Source organism: Hippoglossus stenolepis, chromosome 14 (genome assembly GCF_022539355.2).
Source record: "Hippoglossus stenolepis isolate QCI-W04-F060 chromosome 14, HSTE1.2, whole genome shotgun sequence".
NCBI classification, from domain to species: Eukaryota; Metazoa; Chordata; class Actinopteri; order Pleuronectiformes; family Pleuronectidae; genus Hippoglossus; species Hippoglossus stenolepis.
Genome location: NC_061496.1, coordinates 23,415,731 through 23,430,186, shown reverse-complemented (window position 1 = coordinate 23,430,186; position 14,456 = coordinate 23,415,731). Strand labels below are relative to the sequence as shown.

Sequence of the window (14,456 nt, the reverse complement as noted above, 5' to 3'; positions counted from 1 at the left end):
CTTCAGTTCTTATGGTGTCTCATAGGTTTGTATTGTTTTCATTCCAGCATATTTGTTACGCATTAGTTTTTTCGGAACTGGTGTAGGTGTCGAGATGAGAGACTCCTTAACTAACTAATTTCATTGTTGCATACTTCGCAAATGGCAGGAGGAGCCAGAGCCTAATGTGAGCCCAGCTGTGTAGGACCTTTAATGTGCTGTAAAATTGTATTTTGAGCTCTTAAAGGATGCCTTGATGAGGTGTCTGCTCACTGTGCTCAGCGGAGTCCTGGTGGTGCAGGTTGTGCAGCAGCAGGTGCTCAGTTCTCTCCGTTAATTGGCTCCCCACGATGTTAACTCACTCCACAAAGTCTTTGAAGCATCACATGCATGGAGTGGAGACTTCATTTAAACCCAGACTGTAATTGGAGACCCACGAAGCAATAATCCTTAGTTACTATTTATTGAGGTGTCCATAAGTTGGCTACATAATTGAGATGTTACTCAGTGTGGAAGTACATGATCAACGCTAGCCCTACTGGTAATTGCATATTTATTTCTGGCTCTGTAGATACTAGTGTGGATAACTGACCCGAGCCTGTCGGGACACATCGGGCCGGCTTCAAACCTAAAATAAAACATTATTTTGGGTTGGGTTCGGTCATGTTGGTTAGGCTATCAACTAAATTTGTTACATAGCACATGCCTGTTATCGGGAAAACATCACCTTCGTCAGATGCAGACAAAAAAACAGATGGTCGGGTTAGGGTCATGCTCAGTTAGTCTTGGACGGGTTCAGACAGCAAATTGGTGCCCAAGTCAACCTCTAGTAGAGACATGTGCATTGAGGGTCTTACTAATATGGACTGTTTTGAGTAGTGAGCAGTGTAGTGAAGAATAGAGTAAAGTAAATGAATCTTAGTTATGTGATAACCTGGAATCTATTTAGAATTTGACTTTAAACTTAGATTTTATCTATAAAGGTAATTTTAGTCATCTTGCAGACAACTACTCAGTGTGTGAAACAGTCATACCATCTTCTGTGGCTCTGGAGGAAACTGTGAAATCTGAGGATGTAACTCTGATGACGTCGTCAGGGCTCCCTTGAATAGAGGAGTGGTAACACCACAAAGGGACATTTGCTCATTGATGAAATGTATGTGGAGCTCTAAGCTTCATAATGTGACTACTCTCAAGGCTAGCTCAGTCCGTAATGGGTATAGTAACAATACGATGTATTTAAAAGATGTATTTGTAACATCTACGACTCTAGTCGTAGATTAAAAATTGCTCTTTTGTGGAGCAGTTTTTACTCCAACAAATTTAAAAAGTAGATTTGTTCATTACAGGTAATGAGCTACGAACCATGTTGAACTCTCCTTCCCTTCAAAGGTCAAGCCTGTCAAGGTGGATTGCTCACATTAGACATAGTCCCATCAGATGGTGCTGTCTGTTTCTACACCGGTATGAGGCACAACGAAGTTAAAGATGTACATGGCTTATGTAACCATGAATTCCTCTCATAACCTCTACTGCAGCTATGAAACAGTGCGGAATAACTCTAGCATTACCGCAGCCATTTCAGTAGAGATGTGAAATCACAGCAAAATGTTTCAACAATTCCAAAAGACTAAAATATAGGCTTGCAAATTACCTGATAGTGTTTGATGAAACACTATCAGGGCTCTGACATTAAGGACTTGTCTACAATATTGCAGATATTATTTTAAACATATTTTTCAAGTAAAAACAAATCTCCCACCACATGCCCTTTATTTTTACGAAATATCTCCGTCCAGACAAGAACAGAAAAATGACTACAAAAGCTCAAACAAGTCTACAAAGTCTATAATCTGTCAAATACCAGAGAGGAATATTGTGAGCATGCTCTGTGAGAGTATTGTCCCGTCAACTAGGAAATACAGGTAGCCTCCATTGTTTTTATTGTTTTTTTGGTGCAAACAACAATGGACATGCGCGAAGAGGGCTGTGATGTCATCATTTCTTTTGTACATGTACACACCAATACACAGAAACCAGAGTTTCTACCGGCCTGTTTTGTATTTGTATTTAGCCCTAACTGAGTCTCCTCATACAGAACCTATAAGTCATATCCAAACAATCTCATTAAATGACTTGTTTCTCATTACGTGATTAAAATTGTTGAAAGTTCATTATTGGCCTGTAGCCAGGCAGTTTAAATAATAGCTAAACGTCTTAAAGTTCAATGTTACCCTTCCTTTAGAAATTTAATAAGCTGCAGTTTTCTCTGTAAACCCAATGCTCTGCGAGAACACACCTGCGATAGGACTTGAATGAAAAGAGGTTATTGCTGTGATATCTCCAGCGCTGCTTTGGATTTTGCTTTTATGTTTGACTAAAACTACTAATCATTTGAATCCCATCATAATCCCTAAAATAGCGCTGAGTGTTAACGGCAAAGAGGATGAAAAGCTTATGAGGAGGAAATGCTCAGAGATGCAGAGCTAATTCTGAAATGTAATCAAAAATCTGCCTTGTTAATCACTTCTTTTTAGCCTTACAGAAAATTCACTAAATTATTGCAGCCATGTAACTAAGCTTCCTGCTTCCACCCCAATAATTAAATTCACAAAAACAGACCTGAGTCATATCTGGGGATACGGACACAAATTTAATTACACTCTCTGTTCAGCCATTTAAGATTTGGAGACTGAAGGATGGATAAGGACAGGTCTCGTTTCCCTGAAGTGCTTTGGTATAACATTTCAATCATGTACTTAAATGCACGTCATTATGCTGTTCTGAACATACATCCGAGCAAAACCAAACTGGTCTGTGTACACCTTCCTTACCTTGCCCTTCATACTGCACTCTCCCAAAGACTACTGAGTTGGAGAACGAGAATAGGATGTGGTGTTTCTCCCAGAGTTTTGAAACTTATAGCAGTGACAGAGCACAGAGAATGCTGTGTCATGTTTCTTTAGTGGTTGAGGACGATGAGTCAGCGCTGAGGATGTTGGATCAGACTCTCCATCCTAATGTTCTGCTCTCCCATAACTACTGATGTGAAGGCATTCTGAGTCTGACACATATTCAGGGTGAAAAACAGAAACTGGACCTGAGACCGTAGAGTCAATATTGTGTTTCAGTATGCATGGCTGCAGCTATTGATGGTTTTCATTGATTATTCTCTAAAAAGTGTCAAAAATTTGTGAAAAAAGCTCATTACAGTTAACAAGGCAATGTCTTCGGATTTATAACCATTCAAAATGTGGAGGTGTTTATAATCAACACTAATATAACAGATAAAAGCTGCAAACTTCACATTCGAGACGCTTGAACCAGGGGGCGTTTTGCAACTTTGCCTGATAAATGACCTGAATAATTAACATATTATCACAGTGGACCCTCTGCTAAGCCCTGTAGCTTTACACTCTGGGATCATTTCTATAACAATGGGTCGTTGATTTGAGTAGTTGACAAAAGTAGGCTTCTGGTTTTATGTGATGGCTAATTTAACAACTGAAATAATTGTCGCCGCAGATCTTATAAAATGTTACTAGAAAGTTCACATTAACTCTGTAAATTAGTTAAAAACTATAATGATGCTTTGTGCAATAATGTGTGTTTGTGTGTGTGTCTGCTCGTCTCTGTCACTCTTCACACAAACTGACACGTTAATTTAGTTATTGGCGATAAGCGATGGTGTCGGACCCCACATAGTAACGTACAGTGATCCAATCACACAGAGCTCTATTCTCCGGTGTCACATACTCGCCCACATGGAAGTGTAGGGTATTGCAAATCATATACCATTCGAAAACATCTAATTAAATCACTGTTTTTGTTCTAAATTAATGATTTACCATAAATTTTTGTAGTCCAGCCGTGCCGACTTGATTAACGGAGGTGAGTGGGTGAAGTGTTTAAGTCCACAAAACACTTTTCAGGGGTAAACAGCGTTGCAGCCAAATCCAATACATTTGAAGTAACTGGTGACCACGTCTTCAAACGTATAAGAACAACAGGAAAAAAAAACATAAAACGCCTCCATACTGTTTCTGTGATGTCATCCAAGTGTCCATAAGCCCCGACATTCACTCCAGGCAGGATGATAACAATGGACATTTAGGCTAAAAATATTATGTAAATGACGCGGTTTTGAGTCTAATTTGAATGTTGAGCTTCCGGACAACTGGATAACATCACAGAAGTAGTATGGAGGCGTTTTATGTTTTTTTCCTGTTGTTCTTTTATGTTTGAAGACGTGGTCACCAGTTATTCCAAATTTAAAACTTTAAAATAGGACAGTATCAGACATCCTTACTTCCTCAGGCAATTCATGCCAGAACCTTGGGGCCGTGATGGCAAACACTCTCCCCTCCACAGTTTTCAGTCTATCAGGAAGTGACAGCAGGCCTTCACTGTTTACATGCCCCGCCCTGATTACTAACACCTCTGTCTTTTACACTACCGTTCTTCTTGTTAGTTTCCTACGTTGAATTCCAATGTTTTCCTTGTTAGTTACTGTTTAAGTTTTGTTTGTGGACCTCACTTTTTCTTTAGTGTTTTGTGGATTCTCATCACCTTACTAAAATGCGTACCATGTGCCACGATTCGTAAGTTATATTGAAGACTGCCATCAAGTCCTCGTGTGCATCTGCGTTTGGGTCCTCACTGATTCCAAATATAGGAACCTGATTGTTCTGAAAATCAAAGTCAAAATGAGAAAAAATTGCGGTGTTTTAGAGTTCACTCTAAATATCTCAATTAGGCTTTCATAGGAGCCCAGCACCTCTTTGCTCAACTTCAGTTTGAGCCCTGGTGACATTGTTGGCTAATGACTTGCTCACTTTACATGCCTTAGAAGTGTGGTCACTGTAGCTAACAGGTTATCCAGGCATGCTAATGTTAGCAGTTTACATTAGAGCAGATAAACAGTTTTTAATCAATTCCTTACACCCAAGCTGCCCTGGATACATGAGCGGCATGTGTGTGACAGAGAACATTTAGTTTTTTATTTCTGCGCCCATGTTAGAGTGGCCTCACTGCTGCTCTCTCTTGGGAGTTGGGGTCCCGCCTATTTTCTTTGTGTGCAATTCAAAGTAAAATAGACAGTGAAAATTATATTTGTCAAAGATGTAGCTTCCTGCACCTGTTTAATCGTAAAAACACTATAGCGTTTCTATTGACTGAATCCATTGATTTGTTTTTCATTGTTGTTCAAATTTGTTTATTGCAGGACCGGAAGATGCACGACTTCATACCGTAGAGTCTTAGTATCTACTTAAGTACATAGTCCTACTTTTATTTCGAGAAAATTTGTATTATAAGTCATAAAGGAGTTTTGATTACAAATAGACAGTGAATACATTAGTAAAACGTTGAATATGCCAGTAAAAAGTAGGGCACCTCTGGAGATAAGTATGCTAGATGATTTATTGATAAATTAGCATGAGGTTATTAGCATAATCAGTGCCTGTGTATTAGATCCTGCCTCGCAGATATGGAAACCAAGTGAGGGCACAGATACATGAAATTACTCTGCCTAATTAAAACTCTCCATGTAAACAATTTCAACTGGGTGCCCATTGATGAACTGTGAATTTAAGACGGATTATATTTACTGTGTGAGTCTCAGATCTTTAGTGCTCCTACAGCACGACATTTCTTTCACATGAATAATGAAGTAAAATTTCACAGATATGTAAAAACAACAAACCTGTAATGGCAGCAGCACAAAAAGATCTGCACGTTGGACTGAGGTTTAGATCTATTAGTCTACCGTCAATAAAATCAAATGTGGCAGTCAGCAAAATACGGAGTCTGTCCAGTGTCGACTGATTGGACTGTAGCACTTTGGATGTGCTCCACTGCAGTTAGAGGGATATAAGAGACCAGCTCTCAGCCAAGCATCTGCACTGCTGCTAAATGGATATAAAAGAGGATGTGATTGATTCTTGCTGGCCTCCCCATTTGCTTTGCTTCAATCCCCCTCATTAATAAAATCACTAGGCAAAAAATACATCTGAAAAACATTCACACATCTATCAACCAAGTCAACCATGTCTAACCAGTCTTCTTCTCTATAAGTGATTAATTCTGGTATAATATGGCTCATGCTTCTAAAATGATGAATTGATTATTGAATGGATATGAAATTAGGTGGCTGTTTTCCAGTCATTTGTCAGTCACATAGCATAACACGCCTCCATAATGATTCCTGGCATCTGAGTATCATTTTTTCCAAAGAGAAAAGCATCAGCTCTAATGGCTTGATACATTTACAGGATCTAAAATTGTAGCTACCAGTTCAAAAGCAAAAATGAAGGAACCAAAAACTACAATTGTTTCTTTTCTCCAGGGTAACACTGCACTTTTGTAACTCATTAGTTGGTGCATGCTTTTTCTGTAAACACTTTCATGTCCTTTTTTAAGTTTAGCTCATTCCGCATGTAAATTACTTGTTATCTTCTCATTAAGTATCCGCTATAACAACATTGTTTGAACAGTAACACATTTTTCAGTGTTTTTTTTTTAAGCATAGGCATTGGTTATGGTAATCAATATTGTTGGGGCTAAACAATACTCTAAATTGTTTCTGGAAACGTGTCTATATGAGCATGGACTGTTGATTCTTGTCACTAATTAAACCAGGCTGCAACGGGTTTATGTTTGTACTATCTTGTCAACAATTGCATGCCTGGCTCCACCTGTTAGCTCAACATTCAACACTGTTAGGTTTAGGGGAGCCTCATCCACCTCGAACAGTGAGAAAAGCATGGTTAGAAACATAAACACAGAAATCCCTTGTGAATTAACCAAAACTGTTTATTTCCATGTAAGACCACAACACCACTAGTAAGAAGATGAGATCATTGGTTTTGTCGTCATTTAGTTAAACCTGATTAATCAGTCTATTGGCCTAGCGTCTTGTTTTGACAAAGGTAGGATGAACTATAAATGTCAGTAAGCCTGTTGACAACTCTAAGATGACAGTCCTTCAAATGGAGAGGTCAAGTTTTCCCTCACATTTTCAATTGTGCTGTTCTTTATATCTTCGCTCTGAATTCTCTGCACATAATGTGTTAAATGGGACATGAAAGTGTTTTGGGAAACGTAATGTTTACTCCAGCGGCAGCTCAGTAATTACATCTGAAGCTGATGCTACTGCTGACCCCTGGTCACCCCCATACACACTAATGAGCTCCATGGGGAGCAGTGACAGCCGTTGCAGAAACTATAACCACCAATCCCGCTGGTGCGTCTATTGAGAGTCTGCATGCAGGAAGACAAGGCCTCTTGTCTCTCATTTGTTACATTCTGTCTTTTTTCCTGTCTTGCAGTTGGAAAGACGTCTCTGATCACGCGGTTCATGTATGACAGCTTTGACAACACATATCAGGTAAGTGCTACTGCAGGCACATAGCGAAGTTTCTAGTGACCAGTATGACACACTGCAGTGTACTGTATGCCTTTCATTTTTCATACATAAAATAAATAAAAATAAATAAATCAACCAACACAAATAAGGCTCATAATAATAAAGGAGATAAATGCACAACAAACATTGTGTGTGTGTGTGTGTGTGTGTGTGTGTGTGTGTGTGTGTGTGTGTGTGTGTGTGTGTGTGTGTGTGTGTGTGTGTGTGTGTGTGTGTGAGAAACAAGGCAGTTAAAGGCAACATGGAGATTAAAACAGACACGTCTGAACTGAACCACATCAGGAGCACAGTGAGCCCTCAGGCGATCCCTGTTTCTAAGCCGGTACTCCAAAGCAGCTGAATCGCACTCATCATCCTAAAAACAGAATATTGCTTATGCAGCTGCAGCAGTGCTCTTTGCAAGCATCTGCAGACACGCAAAGGACCCTTAAATATAACCTGTGGCATTATTGCTTTATAAGCAAAAAGTTCTGTAGTAATAAAAATGAATAAAAAATAAATCTCACAAAGCTATTCTACCCTCCTTCTCATATTGTGTAGAGTGTGTAAATGTGTGTCTTTCAGTTCACCCGGGCTCTGTATCCAGGGAGTGTATATGCACAGTGTTATGAGCCTGTGTAATTTGGGAAAAAATGTAAGAAGATTATCTTTGGAAACACTGTAATCCCAACAGCACATAACAAGAAGAGGTGAACCAAACCTAACTTTTGTTTTGCTAAACTTCAGGTAAGAAATACAACTTCATTTGATTCTGAGAATTATTTATCATTCAGTGGTACAATTTGCATCATATTCAATATATACACAAGATCTTAAATAACACAACATCCCTCAAGATTACCTCAACATTAGCTGTGTCATTATAATCACACTCCACGATTACTGCAGTATCAAACATTTACAACCAAATATTTGAATAAAAGATACAAGATTTTGCAATAACTTTTGCAATTACTAATCTTTACCATCTAACGTGGCTCCTCAGTTTAATGGGGCAATTTTAGTCAATCACTAGTCAACTATCTAGAAAATCTTTAAATGCACAAAGTCCTTAACTGGATTTAAAAACAGCTGATACAACAAATTCATCCTTGTAATATTTTAAAACAAATATCACATCAAAGTGTTTGAATTGAATACTGCATCAACATTCATGTTTGCATTTAATAACTCTCAGTTTAAGTTTTCTTTTTAAGACCTTATTGAACTTGATGGACGTTGTTAGAAATATGATTCAGCTTTTATTCAGTTAGTTCTTATTATATTAACAGTGTTTCTACAAAGACCTATTTTCATTGGCCTCACTACATCCTGCCAACACGTCTCCTTTGTTCAGTGTTCACACAGTAAGTACTGGGCTGTGTTGTAATGAGATTTAGAAGGAACATTGTGTGTGGATTAAATTTTCTGTGTTACCGCTGTGGTGCAGTGCTTCACAGTTGCTGCTCCTTCGTCTTATGTCCCTATATTCATAAGTCATGTAAGAGTACAGAGCCACACATCTCACATTGACTAATATTCTTGAATCTCCATTATGTTTTTTCTACGTATCACCCTCACAAGTTGCTGTTGAACAGCTTCATATTTGGGCAGGGTCGGCTGTTCACTCAATATCTTGACCTATCAGAATCTAACTGGTGGATATGGAAATTCGTGGACTCTTGTTTACTAAATGTTTGGCAGCTAATAGAGTGAAGAGGTGTCTCCTTTTTTTCAAGTTCCATTAAACAATTTCTGGAAACAAATTATGAAATGAGAATTGTTTTGAATTCATTACTCTTCTTCAGAGGTTTTTCCCATGTAAGTTGAGACTTCGCAAGGGGGCATGGGAGAGTTGAAGGTGGGAAGCAGAGTGACGAGGCATGAGGCCAAGGTTATTGTAGTTTTGGTCTGCTCACTAACGGTTCCAGATACAGAACTGGCTGTGACCCACGCATCATGCTTAAAATACCCAAGTCTGGACATTTTCATAGAAAATCATACACTCTTTCTTCAGGCTATGACTTAGTCAATTCTAAACAGAGCTATTACCATAATTCAGGTTCAATTTGACCCTTTCCTAGAATATCATTATTGACAATATCCATTGTGGATAAATGGTCATAAATCAGTGGATTAATTCAACACTTTTTAAAAAGATGCTCCTGATAACTTGATAATCCAGGGATAGTTGTCTCTACGCCCCCATGTGTGTACATTGCCAACAGTTACTTTTATCTGAGGGGGGGCCCACAGTGTCAGACAAACCACTGCTATATTTCAGTCCAGTATTCGCGATATTTCTACATTTATAAATGAGACCTAAATGTGACATGATCATTTCCTGCATCATTTTCAGAAATTGCACACTAGCAACTACCATTAGCTGGAGTGAACGTGGCCTTCTGCTGTTGCCTGTCTATCTCGTGTGTCTCGCTCCAAGGCCACTGCTCTCACTCCCAACCTGAATGCAGTTGGGTAAATTACAGCTGTGAAATCTGGCAGCCATCAAAGACAGCACTAAGTGCAGCCATTCTGTGGAGCATTTCGGGAACATGGTTTACCAGACAAATGGCCGTCTGCACTGGCCTCATAGTGGTGAGGCCCTGTCCTCCCATTATAAGTGGGCAGGCAGCATCTTTGGCAGACAGATGCCAGAAAGATAGCATCTGCTTATTGAATAATATCCACATATGCTGTTTAATGTCAGTCACTGCCCCACACTATTGTAATGGCCTGTACCTCAAATGATTACAGCAGCCAGGGAGTAAAATGAAAATCAGATGGTTATTTTGTTTGTGGGTAAAACAAAATAATTTGAAGCCTCAATTTAACTCCGAGTCCACAATATAGCCTCTTCAATCCCTACTTACAGTCACCTTGTGGATCATGATTTTTTGATAGGTGCCATATTCTCTACTTTCTTGCCAGAGCGCAGTCTCTCCTGTGTGTGTGTGTGTGTGTGTGTGTGTGTGTGTGTGTGTGTGTGTGTGTGTGTGTGTGTGTGTGTGTGTGTGTGTGTGTGTGTGTGTGTGTGTGTGTGTGTGTGTGTGTGTGTGTGTGTGTGTGTGTGTGTGTGTGTGCCTGCTGTGCCCATCTTCTCTGGGTCTTATCAGTGACAGGTAGGGCTGCAAATGACGTTGCAGTCTTTTTCTAGCTCAACTCCTGAGACCTTTGAGAATTAATTAAAATGCTGCGTGTATTAGCTCGGTCTGTCTGGTAACGCTGCTGCTCAGAGGGGGAGGCTGGATTTGCCCAGCGAGGGTGGAAGGATGTTATGAATGTGAGTCTTCACGGGAAATGCGTCTTTGAGAGGATTTATGAAGTCGTTCAGGCTTACGTATCATATTGTTCTGTTTTCATCTAAGTCCAGCTTTCAGATCTGAGCAGTTCACTCCTGCGAAGGAAGACAAGCAGTGTATTTAGAAGCAGAGGTTCATCAGAAAGATGAAGGGGAGCCTGCTGGTGGCTTTAGTCAGCAGGAGGATGCGAGCGAGGCCAGCCTGGTTTGCTGCCACTAAAGCAGCAGACTCCCATCAAGCAGCCACCCAGCCGAAGGAGACACAGGCAGGCGGCCTCTCTGCCTGGCAGCACATGCTAAAGGGATCAGAGGCCTCCAGAGGCTGAGTGCTTCTGTCAGCTGTGGTGGGGCTGTCAGTCAGGCCTGGCCACCAGGCTGTGACTGCATCTGTCTGCTCTACCAAAAGACTCAGATATTTAGTTTAGCTACTGGTGAATGTGATTTACCAAATATATGAAATATCACTCGCAATATCAAAACGCGCGAGTGTTTTTTTCCCAGAGTTTTGGGGTTGGTAGACATGCCAGATACCCAAATTAACGTGTAGAAGCACTAACAAAGTGGAATTTTCATGATATGTCCCCTTTAATTGTTTCAGTGACCCAATCTGCACAAGGGTTGGAAATTAGTTTAATCGTGAATGATTGTTGTATTAGGGTAAATAAATCTACCCATACTGCTTTGTGAGACGAATAATGTGAGTTAAATAGACTAATTATGAATGCACTGACACTCCCCATTACATTGGTTACAAATCCAGCGTTCTATAACTGCCGGCTGTCTGAGGGAGGAGGCGTGATCATACTCTGATCTATTTCTTGTTGCGCTGGCGATTGACTTCAAATTAATCAGATTTGGTGTGTTCACAAACTGTGAGCAAACGCCAGTATGCTCGCTGTGCCTCAAGGTCTGTTGGTTTAACGGCGTCCCTGCCAGATGGAGGACCTTGAAAGTCCTAGTGGGAGCAGTGGTGGTGGAAGAAATATTCCTGCTCACTACTTACATGAAAGCTGAAATACCCCAATGGAAAAATAGTCAAAAACATTACAAGATAAAGGCATGTGTTCATTATTTAAGTTACATTTGATATCAAGATGAACATTTTGCGTGTGCTCCATGAATTATCCTGCGTTATGTTTTATGATCTCATCGGGTTTCCATTACTGAAATAGGAAATCTTGTGAGGTTGGTGACTTGAGTCAGTGTAAACACTGAACTCACACGTAATCAAAAGGGCAATGGAGCCGACCCCCTCTGGTCAAAACTGATCGAAGGGCTACTGTTACAAAAGTTGCAAAATTGTAATGGTGGTTATTGAAGGAATGTGTTAAAACAGTATTGTGCACTACTAGCACATTGAAGATTAGCAGCTGTTAGCCTAGAAAGGCGGATTCATTTTTTTTCCTAGAAGATTCCTCCTTGAGCTACGCTAGCTTGATTGTAATTCATAGTTTGTTCTTTCGGACAAACACATCTGCCAAAGGATCAAGAAGTTGCTCGTGGCGACAAACCCACAGAGATTCATCACCCAGCCGTCCCACTGTTATAATACGTTTATACTGGAGTAGCTCTAAAAACCCACTGTCTGCTACCTTCCCAATACCTGATGGCAGACTGACAGTTAGTCACTAGCTGGTGAACACAGTGGAGCATCAGCAGCTTAAACCTTTTTCTTAAATCATTCCACAACATCATTTCTGAATTGCCTGGTTAATATTGTTTGTTTGGGCTCATGGGGTAATAGTAAAATATATTTAAAGTCTAAAGGTTAATAAACATGATGTGTTTGTTAAATGTAACTTCTGGGGCCATATCAAGAGTTTTCCTCGACATACCTTACCATCTGTGAATCCCAGTAATAGTGTTACTTCTCACAAGCAGCCTCCCAAATACTGTCTCTAATTATCTTACTTTGTTTTTGGCCTCATTGTATGTATTTACACGTACTGTAGGTTGTAACTGGTAAATCGATGTGTTCCCATATGAATGAACTAATACAAATAACTATTTTTAAATCCAGTTGGTTGGTTAAAATGGGTGGTTGATGATACTAGTTTTGCTCATCTGACATTGTTCCCTTCTTAATGTACATTATAATTACCTTGACATGGTTATTGTGGGGGGTTTTCTGCATGTTTTCCTGATAGCTTCAGTGTCGTTTTGAGTGTAAAACTGATGTCTTCACACATTAGAAATTAAAAAAACAACTTATTTAATGATAACTTTATACATGAATAAACACCTCAAAACAGCTACATTCAAGTTAAAATACATTTGAAATGTAAAATCAGTAAAAAACCCTCAAATATGTCTCAAAGCTTTCTTTGCCCTTGTCACTGGAAGAATGAGAGTCACAGTCTGTCCTTTGACGATGTGTGCTGGTTAAAAATTGAAAAGAAACATTAATAATTTCTGCTGATCTAATTTGTTCATGTATAGCTGTCTGTGCAGGATTCTATATTTAAAACTGTGGCGAGAGAGAAAGAGAGCGAGAGCCCACAGCACGTCCGCCCCAAGCTTAGTCTCCTGCAACATCTCTATGCTTTTAACGTCTTTCATGATTTTGTATCAATAATCCAACTGTAAATCAGCTGGTTTTAATGCTTTCTCAGCTGACACACATTTGTTTAATGTTACCGTTATTTTATGGGCTCTTGTTGTGTGTCAATTTTAAGCACACAGTGATTTTCTTTTTTTTCCAGTAAAGTCAGCCAAGTTAAATACTTTTACAGCAAATTCAGCCAGAACAACTTCTCGGATTTACTTTAGAACCTCACTTAATCTACCTGTCCGTTTTCAGGCTGATACAAGTGCAAAGTACATTTTTATTTCTAATACTATAATCTCATGTGCAGCACTATAATGTGATTTATTTGAGCATGTATTTACAGCTCCTCTATGCTTGATCTGACTGAGTGGAATGGAAGAGTATAAATGACATCCTGTCTTCATGCCAGACCTTTCTATGTCAGTCCACTGTGGAAGCTGTCATCGCCAAGGAAACGAGTGCGTGATCAAGTTGCTGATGCCCAGCTCTGTGGGCAGTGGACACCCTGCTGGACTGCTTAATATAGACAAAAAAACACGTACACCATTTTGCAAAAGAAAAAACTGGTGCAAACATATAAAATGTGTCTCGGTACAAGTAATTCTCTGAAAGGTTTTAGAATGAGTGGTAATGGGAGGCCTGTAGTCTACAGACAGGTCGTAACCTGTCAGCCCGGCAGACCTATCAGTGTGGGATCCAGCTGGGTAGTGCTGGAGTCTGCAAGCAGGGGTCACATAGGTGTAATTATACAGCTGGGGAGTGGAGCACAAGCCCAGGTCACTCCTACACAAGCTGTGTCATCCTCCTACACACACACACACACACACACACACACACACACACACACACACACACACACACACACACACACACACACACACACACACACCAAATATCTGAATGCACCACATGACCACATGAAAGGGTCACAAACCACATCTGCCTTAGCCAGCTGTCATTGAAAGTCTCCCATTCCAACTTCTTCTGATATCATGGCAGTAAAAGCTGTGGACTTGTCAGCAGAAAGTAAACATCCTTAAAAGACGGAACACATTGCTGTCTGCCTTGTGACACAATAAGGAAATGATCATATAATAAACAGATAATGTGGAACGGTACAAGCCATGATTTTAAGCAAATGATTTCAGTGTAAAAAGCCAACCAAACACACAACTACAACTACATATTTAAACAATATAGGTCTTTAGTCTTGTGTATTATTG

At 39.8% G+C, this 14,456-nt stretch overlaps 1 protein-coding gene across 2 annotated transcripts in view; it reads left to right on the top strand.

Annotated features, from left to right (window-relative positions):
• The window catches only part of rab6ba (RAB6B, member RAS oncogene family a), a 49,577-nt gene that overhangs the window by 15,881 nt on the left and 19,240 nt on the right, over nt 1-14,456 (top strand). For both annotated transcript variants that reach the window (XM_035177513.2, XM_035177514.2), the window contains exon 2: nt 7,308-7,366. In XM_035177513.2, coding sequence (XP_035033404.1) covers nt 7,308-7,366 — 59 coding nt within the window. The remainder of the gene's footprint in view (nt 1-7,307; nt 7,367-14,456) is intronic.